General features: G+C 39.2%; 1 protein-coding gene across 1 annotated transcript in view; it reads left to right on the forward strand.

The window, feature by feature from the left end:
• Positions 1-12,396, forward strand: part of LOC104622588 (mannosyl-oligosaccharide 1,2-alpha-mannosidase IB) — a gene marked incomplete at its 3' end in the record, with an annotated part of 103,607 nt that extends 91,211 nt beyond the window's left edge. The window contains exons 9-10 of the mRNA XM_010289423.1: positions 2,555-2,774; positions 12,224-12,396. Of these exons, the coding sequence (XP_010287725.1) occupies positions 2,555-2,774; positions 12,224-12,396 (393 nt within the window). The remainder of the gene's footprint in view (positions 1-2,554; positions 2,775-12,223) is intronic.
• Positions 12,397-15,494: the final 3,098 nt, after the last annotated feature.

Consider the following 15,494-nt stretch of genomic DNA (forward strand, 5'->3'; position numbering starts at 1 on the left):
GGAGTCACCATCTCTGGAAGTGTTCAAAAAACATGTGGATGTGGCACTTCAGGACATGGTTTAGGGGACACGGTGGCGCTGGATTAATGGTTGGACTTGATGATCTTGAAGGTCCTTTCCAACCTAGTGATTCTGTGATTCTCTTACAATGGGAGGGACTTTGCTCTTCCTGTCCCTGTCTTGCAGTCCATCCACTCGCGAGGTGTGGGAAGAGAGACTGCCAGTGAAGACAGAGCCAAAGAAGTCATTGAGTACGACTTCTTCAGTGGCAGAATTTTCAACAGATACAACCTTTCCTACACCAGTACTTTCAGAACAAATTTTCACGGTTTTTACGGTTAACCGCATCAGGCTCCCTAGCAGCGGAAGCCACAGTATCATGCCAGTCCTCAACGCCAATTTGCATGATTGTTAGGCAGCCACTCCAGCAGCTGTCAGACACTTACTCGTTTCTGCTCTGTCAGTTATTGCTGTGGTCTTCTTGCTGGATCCTGCCATAAACACAAACTTTAGATCTGTCAGTGGTATTAGCGAAGAAGTGAACCCAGCAGGAAGCACTTCTCTTTCATTACCTTCAGAATGCAGAGGTTCAGTGGAGGACAGTGGAGAAATTTCACCATCTGAATGATGGCTCAGTCTACAATGCAAGTAAGGAGCATTACTGATGATAATGCAGCCTTCTCCCTGCAACCACTGCATTGACTTTTAGCTAGTACATTCATCCTGGCTATATGGGGACTGACAGATCTTCACTGGCTACATGGCTGAGGTGTAGATTCACATCATTATAACCATTCATAAAAGTTGCTGCAAGCACTGCAGCATCTCAAGTCAAGAACATATTCAGAAAACCATACAGAAACACATATTCAGAAACACAACTATTTCAGATTACCGTTTATATTATCATCTTCCCCAGATGAGGCTCCTAATTCTACAAATTCTGCCTTTTCTAACTGTAATTTCAATATTTTTGTTTTTAGAAAAGTTTTTTATTGAAGAAAACTTTGGAAAGCTGTCAGATGCTATTCCAGTACCTGGATGGAGGACTTCCACATTATCAAATATTTCTGGGTTCAATACAGCTGCTTTAAACAGTCCTGTATCACTTAAGCATCAGTTTAAAAAAAAAAAAGTGAACCTGAAATACCTACTACAGTCACAGAAGAGCTTGAAGCTTTTTGTTTGTCCGTTTTGGTGAAAACAAAAGACAGTCTTGCTTTTTTTATTTAGAGGGGAAAGCTATTTCACTGTCCACTTTTAAACCTGAATTACAAGTTGCAAGCCAATTAATCTATGGCTTGAATCTGTATTGTAGCGAACTGTACAGTTTGCACTGTGTAGATAGCAAGGAGACAACTGTGTGCAGCAGACGTGACCTCCACATCCACGATAACTGTGTTAGTTTTATGTGGGATCCTAGGCCTGTGTGTTCTCAGTATATCTAGTTTTAGTGCACAATACAGTTGTGGTCATTTGGGGTGTAATTTGTTGTAGGCACCAGAAAAGTAATGGAGAGGGTAGTAATTCACTTCTATAATAGAACTTGTGGATGGCAAGGGGAGTAGTAAATGCTTTTTTAATGGCACTTTAATCCTTCAACTCTAATCAGCCTTGGAGTACTCTGGCCAATGACAGGTTATTCACTTTGAAGGAATTCATGAACCCATCAGGTGGTTATGTTTGGAAGTACAAAAGAGACTTCTGGAAAAAAGATAAGAATAATGGTAAAGAAGATAATTATCTTTATTATTATAGGACTCAAACAGTAATGAGATTCTAGTTACAAGAAAAACTGTTTACTGCTGCAGATAAGTAGTACTGCAGTAGACTGGTGGGGATTGTGAACCTCTCTGAAAGAGGCTGAATGTGTTGTTCTGTGTAGTTTGCAAACTTTGGAAAGTTAGGTCAGCTATTCTCCTTCCTACTACCAGAAGAACACCATTTATAAATTAAAAGCAGCAACATAATTGGTACAAATGTTCAAAGAAAAAGCGGCAGTTGCCTCACCTGTGAAATAATAATAACAGCTGCTCTAACCCTCACCCATCCTTTGACTACATGCAATCAGAAAGTTTGCTATGGAGAAGCAACTAGAAGGTGGCTGGAGCATTCCTCTCACTTTCTATTGAAGGTTGATGGAGATTACAGGTACTGCCTTTACATATGTTGCTGACCAAAAGTATCCAACATTGATGTATTTTCTGAGTACACACAGGCTATACGGCAGAACAAATAGGTACTTCTCAGAGTGAACAGTGTTTGAACGATAAAATACGTGCTGAATTCTCAGCTAAAAGTGCAATGTTATCTATGTTGTGATTTTCCTATGATTGATCTCATTTAGCATCGTTTAGCAGTTAGGGTATTTTTTTTAATGTGCATTGAAATTATATTCTTATAGCTGTTTGTTCCTGTAGTGCTCAGAAGTGAATTTGGCAGAAGAAGAAAATTCTTTTTGTTTTGAAAACACTATTTTATTCTTTGAAGAAGAGTTGGTATGTAAAACTTGCATGTGAAACAGTATTTGAAAGTTCTCTTAATCTTCTTATAGGCCATAGAAAAACATCTCATCAGAAAGTCCAATGGAGGACTGACCTTCATTGGGGAGTGGAAGAATGGGCACCTTGAAAGAAAGATGGGCCATTTGACCTGTTTTGCAGGGGGAATGTTTGCCCTTGGAGCAGATGGTTCCAGAGATGATAAAGCTGGACATTATTTGCAGCTTGGAGCTGAAATTGCACATACGTGTCATGAGTCATATGACAGGACAAGTAAGAGACATTGTTAATCTAGTTATTTCAGTAGTTGAAATATAGAAATTGTCTTAATTATTTTTAAGATTTCTTATGGACCTATGCGTGTCTAACATGCACTGTTTTTATACCAGTATAATTTTTTTAACATTCATGTATTTACTCCTGACCTACATCATGGTGAGTAAATGTAAAACCAGACTTTATATGGTTCCTTCCTGCATGTTTGTACCTATCTTTGGATCAGTCAGCTAAGATAGGCTATGTGGGTGCAGGGAGGAAGGAGTGCCTGTGAACTCTTGTTCTCCCAGATACATAGGGCAGTTTCTAGTTTCATATATACTCTTCTTACCTTTATATAGGGTGGAAAATTTGTAAATGCACTTTTTACTGTTTTAGTAGTAGTACATTCTGGATAAGTACAATTAAACTAGAGAAGATAAAGACTTGTATGCAAAATATGAGATGGCCAGAGACTTGACTAGTGAGGAGGCAATGTCTGACTTCACTGTTGGGCTGGAAGTTTCTCAAGTTCAGTCTTTTGGACCAGGATTGTTTTACATCTTTAATAGTGATGTTGATGCATGAAGTGAGTGTGTGCTGATTACACTTGCTGTGGCTGTAAAGTCAGAAGACAATTAAAAGAAGAGTCTCAGAATAGTAAGCGGGAAGACCTTGAGGACTGGACTGTCAGAAATAGGAAGTTCATTAGAAAAAAAAGACAAAAAAACCTCTTTCTCTAAACTGGGAGTTGAAAAATGCCAGGGCAGTCCTAGTCTGTATCAGGTGAAGAATTTTCAGCAGAGATTACAGAATATTAACGCTGCCTTAGAAGACACGTATAATTTGTCATCTGGAGTAGGCTGTACAAACCTGAATTTCAAGCAGAACGAATCCAGAGAAGGACCAACAGAATGATTAGAGTGACAGAGCTTTTATCTTAGAGTGGGAAAATAACAGAGGTTGGCCTGCATAGACTAGAAGAGTAATGCCCAAGAAAGGAATAAATTTGTCATCATCAAAATGGATAAACACTGATAAGAAATAGAATTATTTTAAGATGTAAACAACACAGTTGTACCAAGAGCAAGATTTGTAAAGTCTCCATGAATAAATGTAGGTTGGAAATTGGAGATGGCTTTATGTAGCCATCAGAGAAGTGAGCTTCTGAAATAATTTCCTAGTAGAAGTAATGCTAACTAAAACTCAAAAACAGTTTTAAGAAGAGAATTCAGTTATTTATTCACAGGATTACATAGTATCATTGTATAATCACCTGTAATTTTAAAGAATTCAATTTGATGGTCATGACCAATACTTTTACCTGGGTGCCAACAGTATTTAAAAAAAAAAAAAAAAAAAAAGAGGATGCTTGAGGAAAAAGTAAGGACATAATAACTATTGTTGCATTCTGAAAAACTGAACATTGAAATGAAACATTTAAATATTTAATTCAACACTTAAAAATAAGCAATGCTAAATTTACAGTTGTTTTTGCAGCAGTCCTAATTTTATTCCTTCAGATGTTTATTCTGTACCCTAAATAAGTCAAAAGATGGAAGGATAAAAGTTTTGGTTACATATTTAATGACTCTACAAGAACACACACATAAAGGAAACTGACTGAAAGGTGTACAGACAGCTGTAAATTTGCAATGTCCTAGTTTTCTTTTGTTCAGTCTTGCAATCTAAGTAATCTGGATTTTTTTGTTTTGTTTTGGTGGGGTTTTTTTTGCTTGGACTGATTTTTCAAAGAAAATAAACATCTGTTATGTGCAAAATGTCAACTTCTTAATTATGCTTTAAGAGCAGAATTTGAGACATAATTGTACGCTTTAATGACAGAACTAGCTGGTTGCAGAAAAAGACTCTCTTTCAGAGGGCAGTCAGTCAACCTGGTTGAGCTGATAAGGTTTATGTTTCAGTCAGCAGAGGGGAGAGCCTGATCTCTCTTTCGTATAGACCTGCGGGAACTCTTGCCCCATTTGGTGCCCCCAGAGGAAACAGCAAGGTGCTAAGGCTGTGTGCTGAGGACAGAGAGCTCTTTTCTTCAGATAAATCAACCAGAGCTGTCTTTTCCCATGTCTTCCCAGGGTTGCTCATAATAACCTGCAGTATATGCCTGGTTTTACAATATTTTAGTATAAAAATACTACTTTATGAAGCAACTTAAATTTCCATAAGGGCTGAGCATGAGGAAAAAAAAAAATGCTGTTTCAAGATCCAGTCTCAGCAAAATCAAAACAATTTCACAGAACAAAAGCACTTCTGGAAAAGAACGGCATTATATTGCCAACTGTCAGTAACCTGTTGCACATATTGCAGGTATGAAAGCTTATTTAAAAAAAAAAAAACAACCCAGAAGAATTTGATATTACAGAAAGCTTCAGGCAAACTACATACTGTATTTGCTACTGTCTTTACAATAATGTTATATAAATCATGGAATACCATCTCATACCTGAAATTCTGCTTTGAAATCATGCTTTCCATGTCTTTCATGAATAACTATGGTGACCCGACAGATGATTTAGGGTCCAGGATTTATGGATTTTCAAATAAATTCCATTGAAGTAACTTTGATCTGGCAGATTTTACCAGTGTGATAGTAAGTAAAATGCTGTTGTCTTGCAGTGACAGTCCACATGCCTATTTAGCACTGAGGTGTTTTTCTGCCATGACATTTGTGGCTAGAGGTTCTTAATGTATTAGGATTTTTCAAGGCAATAATGATATCCTTTCAGGTCAGTTTCCCCTCTCATACATTACCCTATGTCTTCAGACAAACATGATCACGCTCTATGGGCAGAGCATTTGTGGTTGACTTCAGCTGCCTTTACCAAAACAAGACTTCTTGCTTGTTTGCCTCTGTTCATTTACTTGCCTTTGGGACTGAAGTTATCACAATTAATGTGAGAAGGCACCTGTTGAATTACCATTGCCCAGGCTTTGGTAATTTCTAAGACCATCTCTCTGGGCCCTTGCATGCATTTGCTTCTGTTGATGGCTTCTAAGACACTTGAGGCCTTCGACAGGCCGCTATGAATCCTTCTCCACTTTCTCGTCTACCCCTTGATGTCAAGCATTCTGTCACCATTCAGTTTGTGCTCTCAGCAGTAGATTTTCATGGCTCCGCAGCAGGCAATTATACCCTCCTCTCTCAGCTGACAGCAGCAGATTGTATTGCAGGAATCCCACACAAGCCTCGCTGCGTTACAGCGCTCCCAAACATATTCTAACCCATTCCCCAACTCAAATACTTCTTTTAGGTTCCCTGGACTCAGGATGAAAAGATGTGTGTTTTTCCAGAAATTGTTAGGGGAGGATTGAGGACCACCCTGCAGATACAAAAGCATCCTGCTTTTTGACCTCTTTACTGGTGAAAAAGTATCCTCTGCTGCCCACCCTTTCTTTCCATTTTGGCAACAGCAATCCCTTTGCCATATAACCAGAAAAAGTTGCCAAGTGGTGACAGATTTGCACAGTAATGTTGTAGACTGATTTATTTGCCTTGGCCTTGCCATCATTGGAATGAGAGTTTTCCAGTGACATTTTGGGTATTCCTTAGTCCCTGGAATGTGTATCAGTGATCCTGTGCAGATATTTTTGGATGCTCACAATGCATCACTGGGGCTTGCTGAAGATTTTGGGACATTTCTTAACTTGATTGAAAGCATGGCGCAAGTTAAAGCACACCATCATCTTTTGGACAGATTGTTGCTGGCGTGACACCATGCCATGTCTCCTAACATATAAATAAGACCAACCTCAGATCTGTGAAGCTACCTTAGAGAGGCCACACCCTATTGCACCTACATGTCTTGCTGGGTCAAGCAAAGATACTCGTTCTCAGCCCACACAATTCAGTTTCATCGTCATTACCCAACACCATTATCATTGGTAGTTGCTGCTGCTTTAATCAGGATTGATCAATACTAAGATGAATAGTTTTTTTCATAGAGGCAGATGTGGAGGAAGAATGAGACCCCATTTTGGACTTAGGAGGACTGCATGTGTTCATACATAAGCTCAGTTCAGGATAGTGATGGAGGAGGTCATCCCAGCTCTACAGAGAGGAGAAGGAATTTTGTCTCTTGAATTCAAGGACATCTTATTCTACACCTCAGTCAAAACAGATAAATGGAGGTATGTCTTGTGGTAGAAACAGATCCATTCCAGTTGAAAAGTCAGTTGCTTGACTTCTGTACAGATAATGAGGTTTTTCATAAGGTACCTGGCAATCATAGTAATCCACCTTGGGTGAAAGCATCTGCTTTTATTACGCAAGTGACTGAGTAATTAAAAGCAGGTTAATCATTCCCTTCAGGTTAGCTTGGGGCTTTTTAGCTTTGTACAGTAAAACTGAGTTAACAACCTGCTTTTTTTTATGAGTGAGTCTTCCAGACCTACCCCCTGAGAAAATTTTGCTATCCCACACATGCTGTTTTCTCATGTCAGGCCCAAGTCACATTGTCCAAATGTAAGGTGGTCTGTCTGCATGTGACAGCCTTCTCCTGTATGGCTTGTTACAAGTTTTGCCCTAATCCTTCCAGATGTTGCTACATCCTTTGTATTCTCTTTCCTGCCAGACTGCATTCTGTCAGCACTGATTACCCATTGCATCTCTCATGATGCTGTCTGCTCCACAGTGCTGATTAATACAGAGAAGTTGGAAAATTCTTGCAACCATTCCTGGTGTATTTCCGTGGGCACTATGTCCCAGTGACAATTGGCATCACTGCCATGTAGTCAATGAGAGGTCCATGCAGGGACAGAGTCTCTGATAATCTGATTCACCTATCCATATTATCCAGGAATATCTGAGAGTAGACCTCAGGCTCTTGAGTTCTAGGCTGGAGAAGTGACTGGGGATATCCTGAGAAGCTCAGGTCCTTGGCATGGCTCTGTGAAGATCCCTGTGGATTCTGTAGATCCCTGAAGATTCTGCTTAAGCTGAGGGTCAGTCTATAGCACTCCCTGTAGGATGACTTTTTAATTCACCAGCTGGAGGAAGCTGATGGTTTTTGGTAGGTGGAAGATGAAGGCAGGGGATGCAGGCATGATTCTGGTCTGCCTCTGAGCAAGGGATTTGTGTTTCCAGGATCCAATGAGGAAACCCCTGAGGCTCTTCCTCTCTCTTCAGGACATTGTGAATGCATGTGACACTCCTTGGAAACACCAGCAATTTAAAAAGGCTTATTGATGATCAAACAGGAGATTTCAAGATGTTTCTATAGTCCAGTGTGCTCTCAATTTGGATAGAAGATTGTGAGAACCAGAGACAGAAGGCGTGCTCTGATCTGTATGCCCGTGTCGCAGCACAAGGAGTCATAATGCTGTCAGTGGGCTTTGGTAAGGCTAAAAGAGTACAGCTTCATGTGTTTATGGTGCAAGGTTACTCAACATTTAAGCTTGTCTGTGGACTGCACATCTTGAGGTATTCCAGTTACTGGGGATTAGTTCTTTGTTTTACATGCTTAACATGCACCACTGAGAAACATGGAAAAGGCATAAAATAACTGATGATGTGAAACCCATAAATGATAAAAAAATATTTCCAATGAAAGTAAAAGAATAAAAATACCACTAACAAATCAATCTGAATAAACAGCTTTCATAGGTATTGTAGACATTAGATTAATAATCAAAATTATCTATTTAGAATAGAATCATAGAATCATTTAGGTTGGAAAAGACCTTTAGGATCATCAAGTCCAGTCATAAACCTAACACTGCCAAGTCCACCACTAAACCATGTCCCTAAGCACCACATCTACATGTTTTTTAAATACCTCCAGGGATGGTGACTCAACCACTTCCCTGGGCAGCCTGTTCCAATGCTTGATAACCCTTTCAGTGAAGAAATTCTTCCTAATATCCAATCTAAACCTTCCCTGGCGCAACTTGAGGCCGTTTCCTCATGTCCTATCACTTGTTACTTGGGAAGAGAGACCAACGCCCACCTCACTACAGCCTCCTTTCAGGTAGTTGTAGAGAGTGATAAGGTCTCCCTTGAGCCCCCTTTTCTCCAGACAAAACAACCCCAGTTCCCTCAGCTGCTCCTCATAAGACTTGTGCTCTAGACCCTTCACGAGCTTTGATGCTCTTCTCTGGACGTGCTCCAGCACCTCCTTATAGTGAGGGGCCCAAAACTGAACGCAGTATTTAGGTGTGGCCTCACCAATGCCGAGTACAAGGGCACAATTGCTTCCCAAGTCCTGCTGGCCGCTCTATTTCTGATATAGATTGGTAGCAGGTGCTGATTTACAGCACACGGTATTTTTAGTAAAATATTATTCCTTATACATGAGAATTTTCCCAGACATTAGCCAATAATATGTAAAGCATTGACTGACTATAGACAGATTATTTCAGAATAAAATTTTTTGCATGTCTTTAAAGTTTCTGACAAGAACTGTCCTCAGAATCTGGGTACAGCATTTGCTGTTTTTATACATGTGACAATTCCAATGCAGAATAAGCCAGATGACTAAGATTTCAGCTGAGACATTGTCAGGGTATGAGTAGATGCTGTCTCTGTCCCAGGACTCTGTTAGCAGCTAAACAGGTAAAGGTCATAATAATTACTTGTTTTTGTGAGAAGTGTAAAATAATAATGTGTGTTGATGGAATGGTTCAGAGTCTCAAACAAAAGTATCTTGGAGGTTCTCTTCCTCAAATTTTATATGAGTTAGAACCTAGGAAGTCTTACTACAGTTATGAAACCTTTCTTACCTTCAGGAAATTTGTTTCTAGATTGACTGTAGTCTTAAAGAAACACACAAAAAAAATTAAGCAATGTTTTCAAATTTATTTCTAAAACTAGATATATAACATTTATCTAGTTTTATCTATTTATCTATATAAAATTTACTAGATATATAAAATCCAGCTGCTTTTGTGGATAAGAGCAATACAGCTGATGTGGTTTGCCAGATTTCCAAACGGGTTTTCCAAAGTTCTCGACTAAGGCCTTTTAAGAATATTAAGCAGCTGTAGCATAAGCAGCAAGTACCTGCATGGGGAAAAAATGGTTGTAGTATAACAAATAGGGTTGAGGTAAATAGTCAGCTCTTGCAACAGACGAATGGTGGTTAATGAGTGGTGCTCTGACACATCTGATATATAGTTATACACAGATAATATGCCTATAAATGTATATTATTTTTATATTTTAATATGTGTATATGTATGTATAAGTAAAACATATATACACATACATAAATGATCAGGAAAAGGGCAGGAATAGTAGAGTAAGTGTGCTGATGGTAATAACTAAAAGAAAAAAGCTCTTCAGGATAGCAAGGATGAAAGCAAGCTGAAAAATTGCACAAGGACCTTATGAGTTTGAGTAACTGCATAATAAATTACTAAATTAAATTCAGTGTAGTTAAATGTAAAGTGAGACACCTATGAGAAGATTATTCCTAACCTCACATATAAAATGATGAGCTCTTAACTGACCATTACAACTCAGGAAATTGCTCTTGGGATTAGGAAAATGTCAGCTTGGTAGCAGTCAGGATAAACAAAGTGGAAAAGAACAAAATAGAAAATGTCATTAGGTCACTATATTAATCTTGTCCACACTTTTAGTGCTGTATTCAGGCTGGTCCTTACATTTCAAAAAGGATATAGAGTTGAAAGAGTTGCAGAGAAAGGCTGGAAGGAAAACTAAAGGTATGGAAGAGTTTCCATTCAAGGAGCAACTGAATCAGATAGTATTCTTCAGTGTGGAAAAGGGGTGGTTTAGGTAGGATACAACAAATTTGCAAAATCAGCAGCGGACTGGAGAAAGTGGCTAGGAATCAGTTGTTCACTGTCTTCTTAAAAAGAAGACCTAGGTGCTATGGAATGAGTCTAGTAAGAACCAAGCTGAAAACAGAAAAGAACAAAAAAAGTGTTCTACACCAAAGAGGTATTGGGGATGCGGAACTCCTTAGCAGAGGTTGTTTTGGATGCTTAAGGCTTATGTAGGTTTAAGGAAACACCAAGTAAGTAGTTGGGAAATAAATCTATTAAGAATATTAAGAACCTGACCACATAAAATAAAGTATGTCTATTTTGGGAGAAACCTTGAGCTCAAAAAATTGGACACTGGTACAGAAGGTGGAAAAAGGTATCATACGTATTTGGCCTGTTCTTCCTCTTCCCCATCCATGTCTGATTTTGGCCACTGTTGGAGACATAGTGCTGGACCAGACAAACTTTCATCTGGTGCAGTATGGCCATTCTTGTCTTCTTAACTTTGAATAGGCAGAACTCTGTATCTAATCTCATTGATTTGGCAGTAAAACTTGTAAATTTTTTTCACTGAAACAGGTAAGATAGCCCATTTTGAAAGAAATATCATAAACATTTTTTGATGGAGTTTTCCATACCACATGTGGTTGAAGCAGAGTGGTGCTTTTTTCTGTTGTCATCCAGAGCCATACTCCCTTGAAACAAAAAGATTAAAGCACTTTTTGGGGACATTTTCTGCTGGGACACACACTGGGAGGTGCTGATATTTTTCACTGTAGTATTCTAAGGTTCCCCTTTCAGACTCATGAGACCATGGTTAATGTGAGCCTCTAGCCCACAGGAATTACATGATTAATCGCTTTGATAATTTGTAAAACTTGAGTGCAGCTTCAAAGTTCAGTGCCTTAAAAACTCTCTGCTAAAGCAAATGGTGGGGTGCAGCTGTAGATAAGAGCGCATTATTTATGTCAAATTAGAGGCATAATGTGTAGCTGTATAATAAAAAAATACATATAATTGCATCTTCATATTATAAACAGTTTTTCTACAGGTACCTCCTTTTAATATGACTACTGTTCCAGGTGTTGGCACAGGGCCATTACAGCTTCCTTTAAGGACTGAAATAGTGAATCTCTTAGTTCAGAGATTTGTTTTCAGGTGTGGCTAAGTTTTCATTGCCTAGTTGTAAACCCTTTACTTGAGGATCACATTATGGAGCACATCAGTTATGGTGGCCTGACAGCACTTCCCTAAACCAAGTTTGGATAAAGATGCAGGGTATTTGAGATGGTGGGTAACTGATTTTGTTCTAAGATCTTTTCCTGCTGTGCTGGGTGGGATCAAAGGACATCACAGTCTATGTTGACCTTTTTGGTTTTTTTCTTTTGCTTCTAAATAACTCATGTCAGTCACTTTAATTTTATCCTATAATTGAATGTATTAATGTGTTTATATTCTTAGTGTTTCATTAGTTTTCAAGAGGATTACTGTACTCCTGTCAGGATAGGTAGTTTTCTCACAGGAATTGGATAAATTATTCATAAAAAAAATTATAGGCTTCAACAATAGGAAATATTTATGAGACTGCTTAAAGACAAGCTAGTTTCTGTTTTTCTCACATGCTTGGGAAATAGCAGTCTCCTAGCCAGCCTTTCTGCAAAGATTGGTAAGCAATAAATTTTTTCCTTTTTTTCTTCCCCTCTCCACCCCCTCCCCCCCCACAGCATTAAAGCTGGGTCCAGAAGCATTCAAATTTGATGGTGGCATAGAGGCGGTGGCAGTGCGGCAGAATGAAAAGTATTACATCCTAAGACCAGAGGTGATTGAGACCTACTGGTATATGTGGAGATTCACCCACGATCCCAAGTACAGGCAGTGGGGCTGGGAGGCAACACAGGTAACTGTATTAATTATCTGTCAGTAAATTAATTCCACATATTTTCCTTTTGTAGCTACTTGCATCCTGTGGTACTGAAACACTTCAAATGGTAATTGATTTTCACAAGTCCCTGTGAACTGGGGTATATATGGGGGTGCAAGCAGTTATTGCTGTTTTGGAACTGCTGAATCAGATGCACAGATGAGAGATGTGTTCAACATTATACAGCTGATGAGTTTTAGGCATGGAAATAGAATCCACTGATCCTAACTCCTACTGTTACCAGTAGTCCACAGCCCCCAAGAGAGGTAATTTATCGTGGGAAATTAAAGTGTATCATAAATAACTTTGTTAAGCATATGTTTGCACTCAGTTCAGATTAAAAGACAAAGCTATTACAGTTTCTTCATGGTCAGCCATTAAAACACAAGTGGTAGGACAACTGTTCTCAGATGGTTTGTAGACTAGATAGGACATACATATGTATATGTGGGTTGGTATCATGGCTTTTTGGGTTTTTTTAGTTGTCTGACTGGAAGGAAAAAAATTTGCCAGTTTAGATGTACTCAATTACAGCATCTCAAGAATTAGGTCATAAAAGATAGCCAGTAAGTAATGGCACATAAGGCAGAATTTAAAAATTCTGCCTAAATTTTTATTCTAAAAATTCTGAAAGTTCTTACAATTCTAAAAATGTAGCTAAAAACTCCAGTATATTTTAGAGATTGTTGGGTTTTTTTGTATAGCTGCCTTCCTGGGTTTAAATCTAGTAGTTGAATGTTTTAATCGAATTCCTGAGTGTGAAAATGCTTCTGAGTCTTTCTCATTGGAAATGCTTGTACTGGTCTACAGAAGCCCAGATTCATTGTAGAATCATAGAATCACTAAGGTTGGAAAAGACCTCTAAGATCATTGAATCCAACCATCAATCCAACACCACCATGCCCACTAAACCATGTCCTGAAGTGCCACGTCTATACATTTTTTGAACACTTCCAGTGATGGTGACTCCACCACCTCCCTGGGCAGCCTGTTCCAATGTTTGACCACTCTCTCAGTAAAGAAATTTTTCCTAATATCCAATCTAAACGTCCCCTGGCGCAACTTGAGGCCATTTCCTCTTGTCCTGTCGCTAGTTACTTGGGAGAAGAGACCAACACCCACCTCACCACAACCCCCTTTCAGGTAGTTGTGGAGAGCGGTAAGGTCTCCCCTGAGCCGCATTTTCCCAAACTGAACAACCCCAGTTCCCTCAAGTGCTCCTCATAAGACTTGTTTTCTAGACCCCTCATCAGCTTTGTTGTCCTGCTCTGGACACAGTCCAGCACGTAAGACTGTTAACACAGATCTGAGCTCATGGCCTGCCTTCATTCATCCTTTGTACATGGATAGATAACTCCTTTATCTGGTAGTCATAGATTATGGGCTATATGAATAACTAGGCTTCATTTTCACATGACAATATAATACTCTAATTGTAAAAATTATTTGTAATCCCCAAAGGACTTTGCCTTTTAAATGCTTCCTAGGGCTGAACTTGTGAGCCTTTTTTGGTCTCATGTTTCTCCCTGCTTCCACCTGCTGGTCTGTACTGGGCTCGTGCAAAACTAATTTGCTGGCCAAGCAGCTTTCTGGTCGTCTTCAAGATCTGTGGATTACTGCAGCTCTACCACTTCCCATCTATAGCTTCAGCAGTCCTTGGAAATACTGCTCAACAGCAGTTTCAGAGATGAGAATAAATATTAAAGATAAGACACTAGTGAAATATTTTGATTACAGCCAAAGGAGATGAGGGAAGAGCAAAGGAAGAGATGAACCAAGAGCCTGGAGAAATTTCATTCTGCAGGTTAAAACCAGTTTTGCTCCAGAAAAGTACTTGGAGCCAGACATCTGTTGAGAAGCCTATATTCATCAGGTGGAAGATAGTTAAGGCAGGTTCAGAATATTTAGCTGGGCTCATCCCTATCCTTCCCTGAGCACAGTTACAGTCACATAGAAGAGTCCAAGTATTTTAAGATTGTTTCTCAGTCTTGGTTAGGTTTTGCCTTATAGACTGTTTTGTTATAAACAACATTATGTTATTCTGGAGAGAGGTTCCACATTTGTTGTATTTGTATTCCAGAATGCATTGCCTCTCTCTCCAAAACATCAAACATTCAGTCACATCATCCTCGCTGCCCAAACTATGCATGTTTCTAATATGACAAAGAAACTGATATAGTAACCTACTCCTTGCCAGTGTGTGTATGACAAATGCTTGCTGACCTAACACTGACTCCTGTAAGAAGCTATGGCTGGATGATCCAAGCTGCGATTGGGTCCTTTGTACTAGGTTAAAGAATTTACAAATGTAAATTTTTCAGGCCAGAATCTGTCTCTTAAGCACAGTGAAAAGCACGTCTTTGAATTGCATTTTGTTCAGTTTTCTCCATTTGCCTTCATATCTTGGTCCTCATCAATCCCTTCAAACTAAACCCTCCCTTCCTCCTCCCCTGCCTCCAGTTTTCTCTGTGTGCAAGGTAGGATTTGATTTTATCCTTCTGTCAACCTGCATCAAAGTTTTATAAATCAAGCAGCCCATGTGCTTAACTGCCTGTGTCCTTACAGAGTGCCTTTTTTCTACCTGCTCCTCAATAATGAGTTTCATTATCCCACATAGCCGTAAAATATTTTTGAACCCTTTGTAAATGGTTTTGCACACCCCTCCCTCCCACAATTAGAGATTTTCTTTCCCTTACCTTCATACTAACGCAGAAGCTTGGGAAGCTTTTTATTCCCCATGGTCTTCTGTTCCCTGCATATAGATAATAAGTTCTTGTGTTTACTCCTCACACCTACTCACTGCTTTCCCTGTTCCCTACCACACACAGCTCTGGTTGTGTTTATTCCTCCACTTATAAATAAAGAAGAATCTGGTATGAGACACAGAGCGGTTGCCTTGCTGCTCGTGTACAACACTGTCTGTATTTGCTTTCCTTTTGCCTTTCAACCACTGAAGCATACTTTGAAACCTGTATTACAGATTTCTCTTGGTGAATTATATTTTCTTCATTGGAAGTCTAGTAGCTCTTTTAAACTTTGGGGGAAAATAAGTTTTGTTTCTGAGTTCTAAATGG

The sequence above is a fragment of the Phaethon lepturus genome, unplaced genomic scaffold, assembly GCF_000687285.1.
Source record: "Phaethon lepturus isolate BGI_N335 unplaced genomic scaffold, ASM68728v1 scaffold2666, whole genome shotgun sequence".
Lineage (NCBI taxonomy): Eukaryota > Metazoa > Chordata > Aves > Phaethontiformes > Phaethontidae > Phaethon > Phaethon lepturus.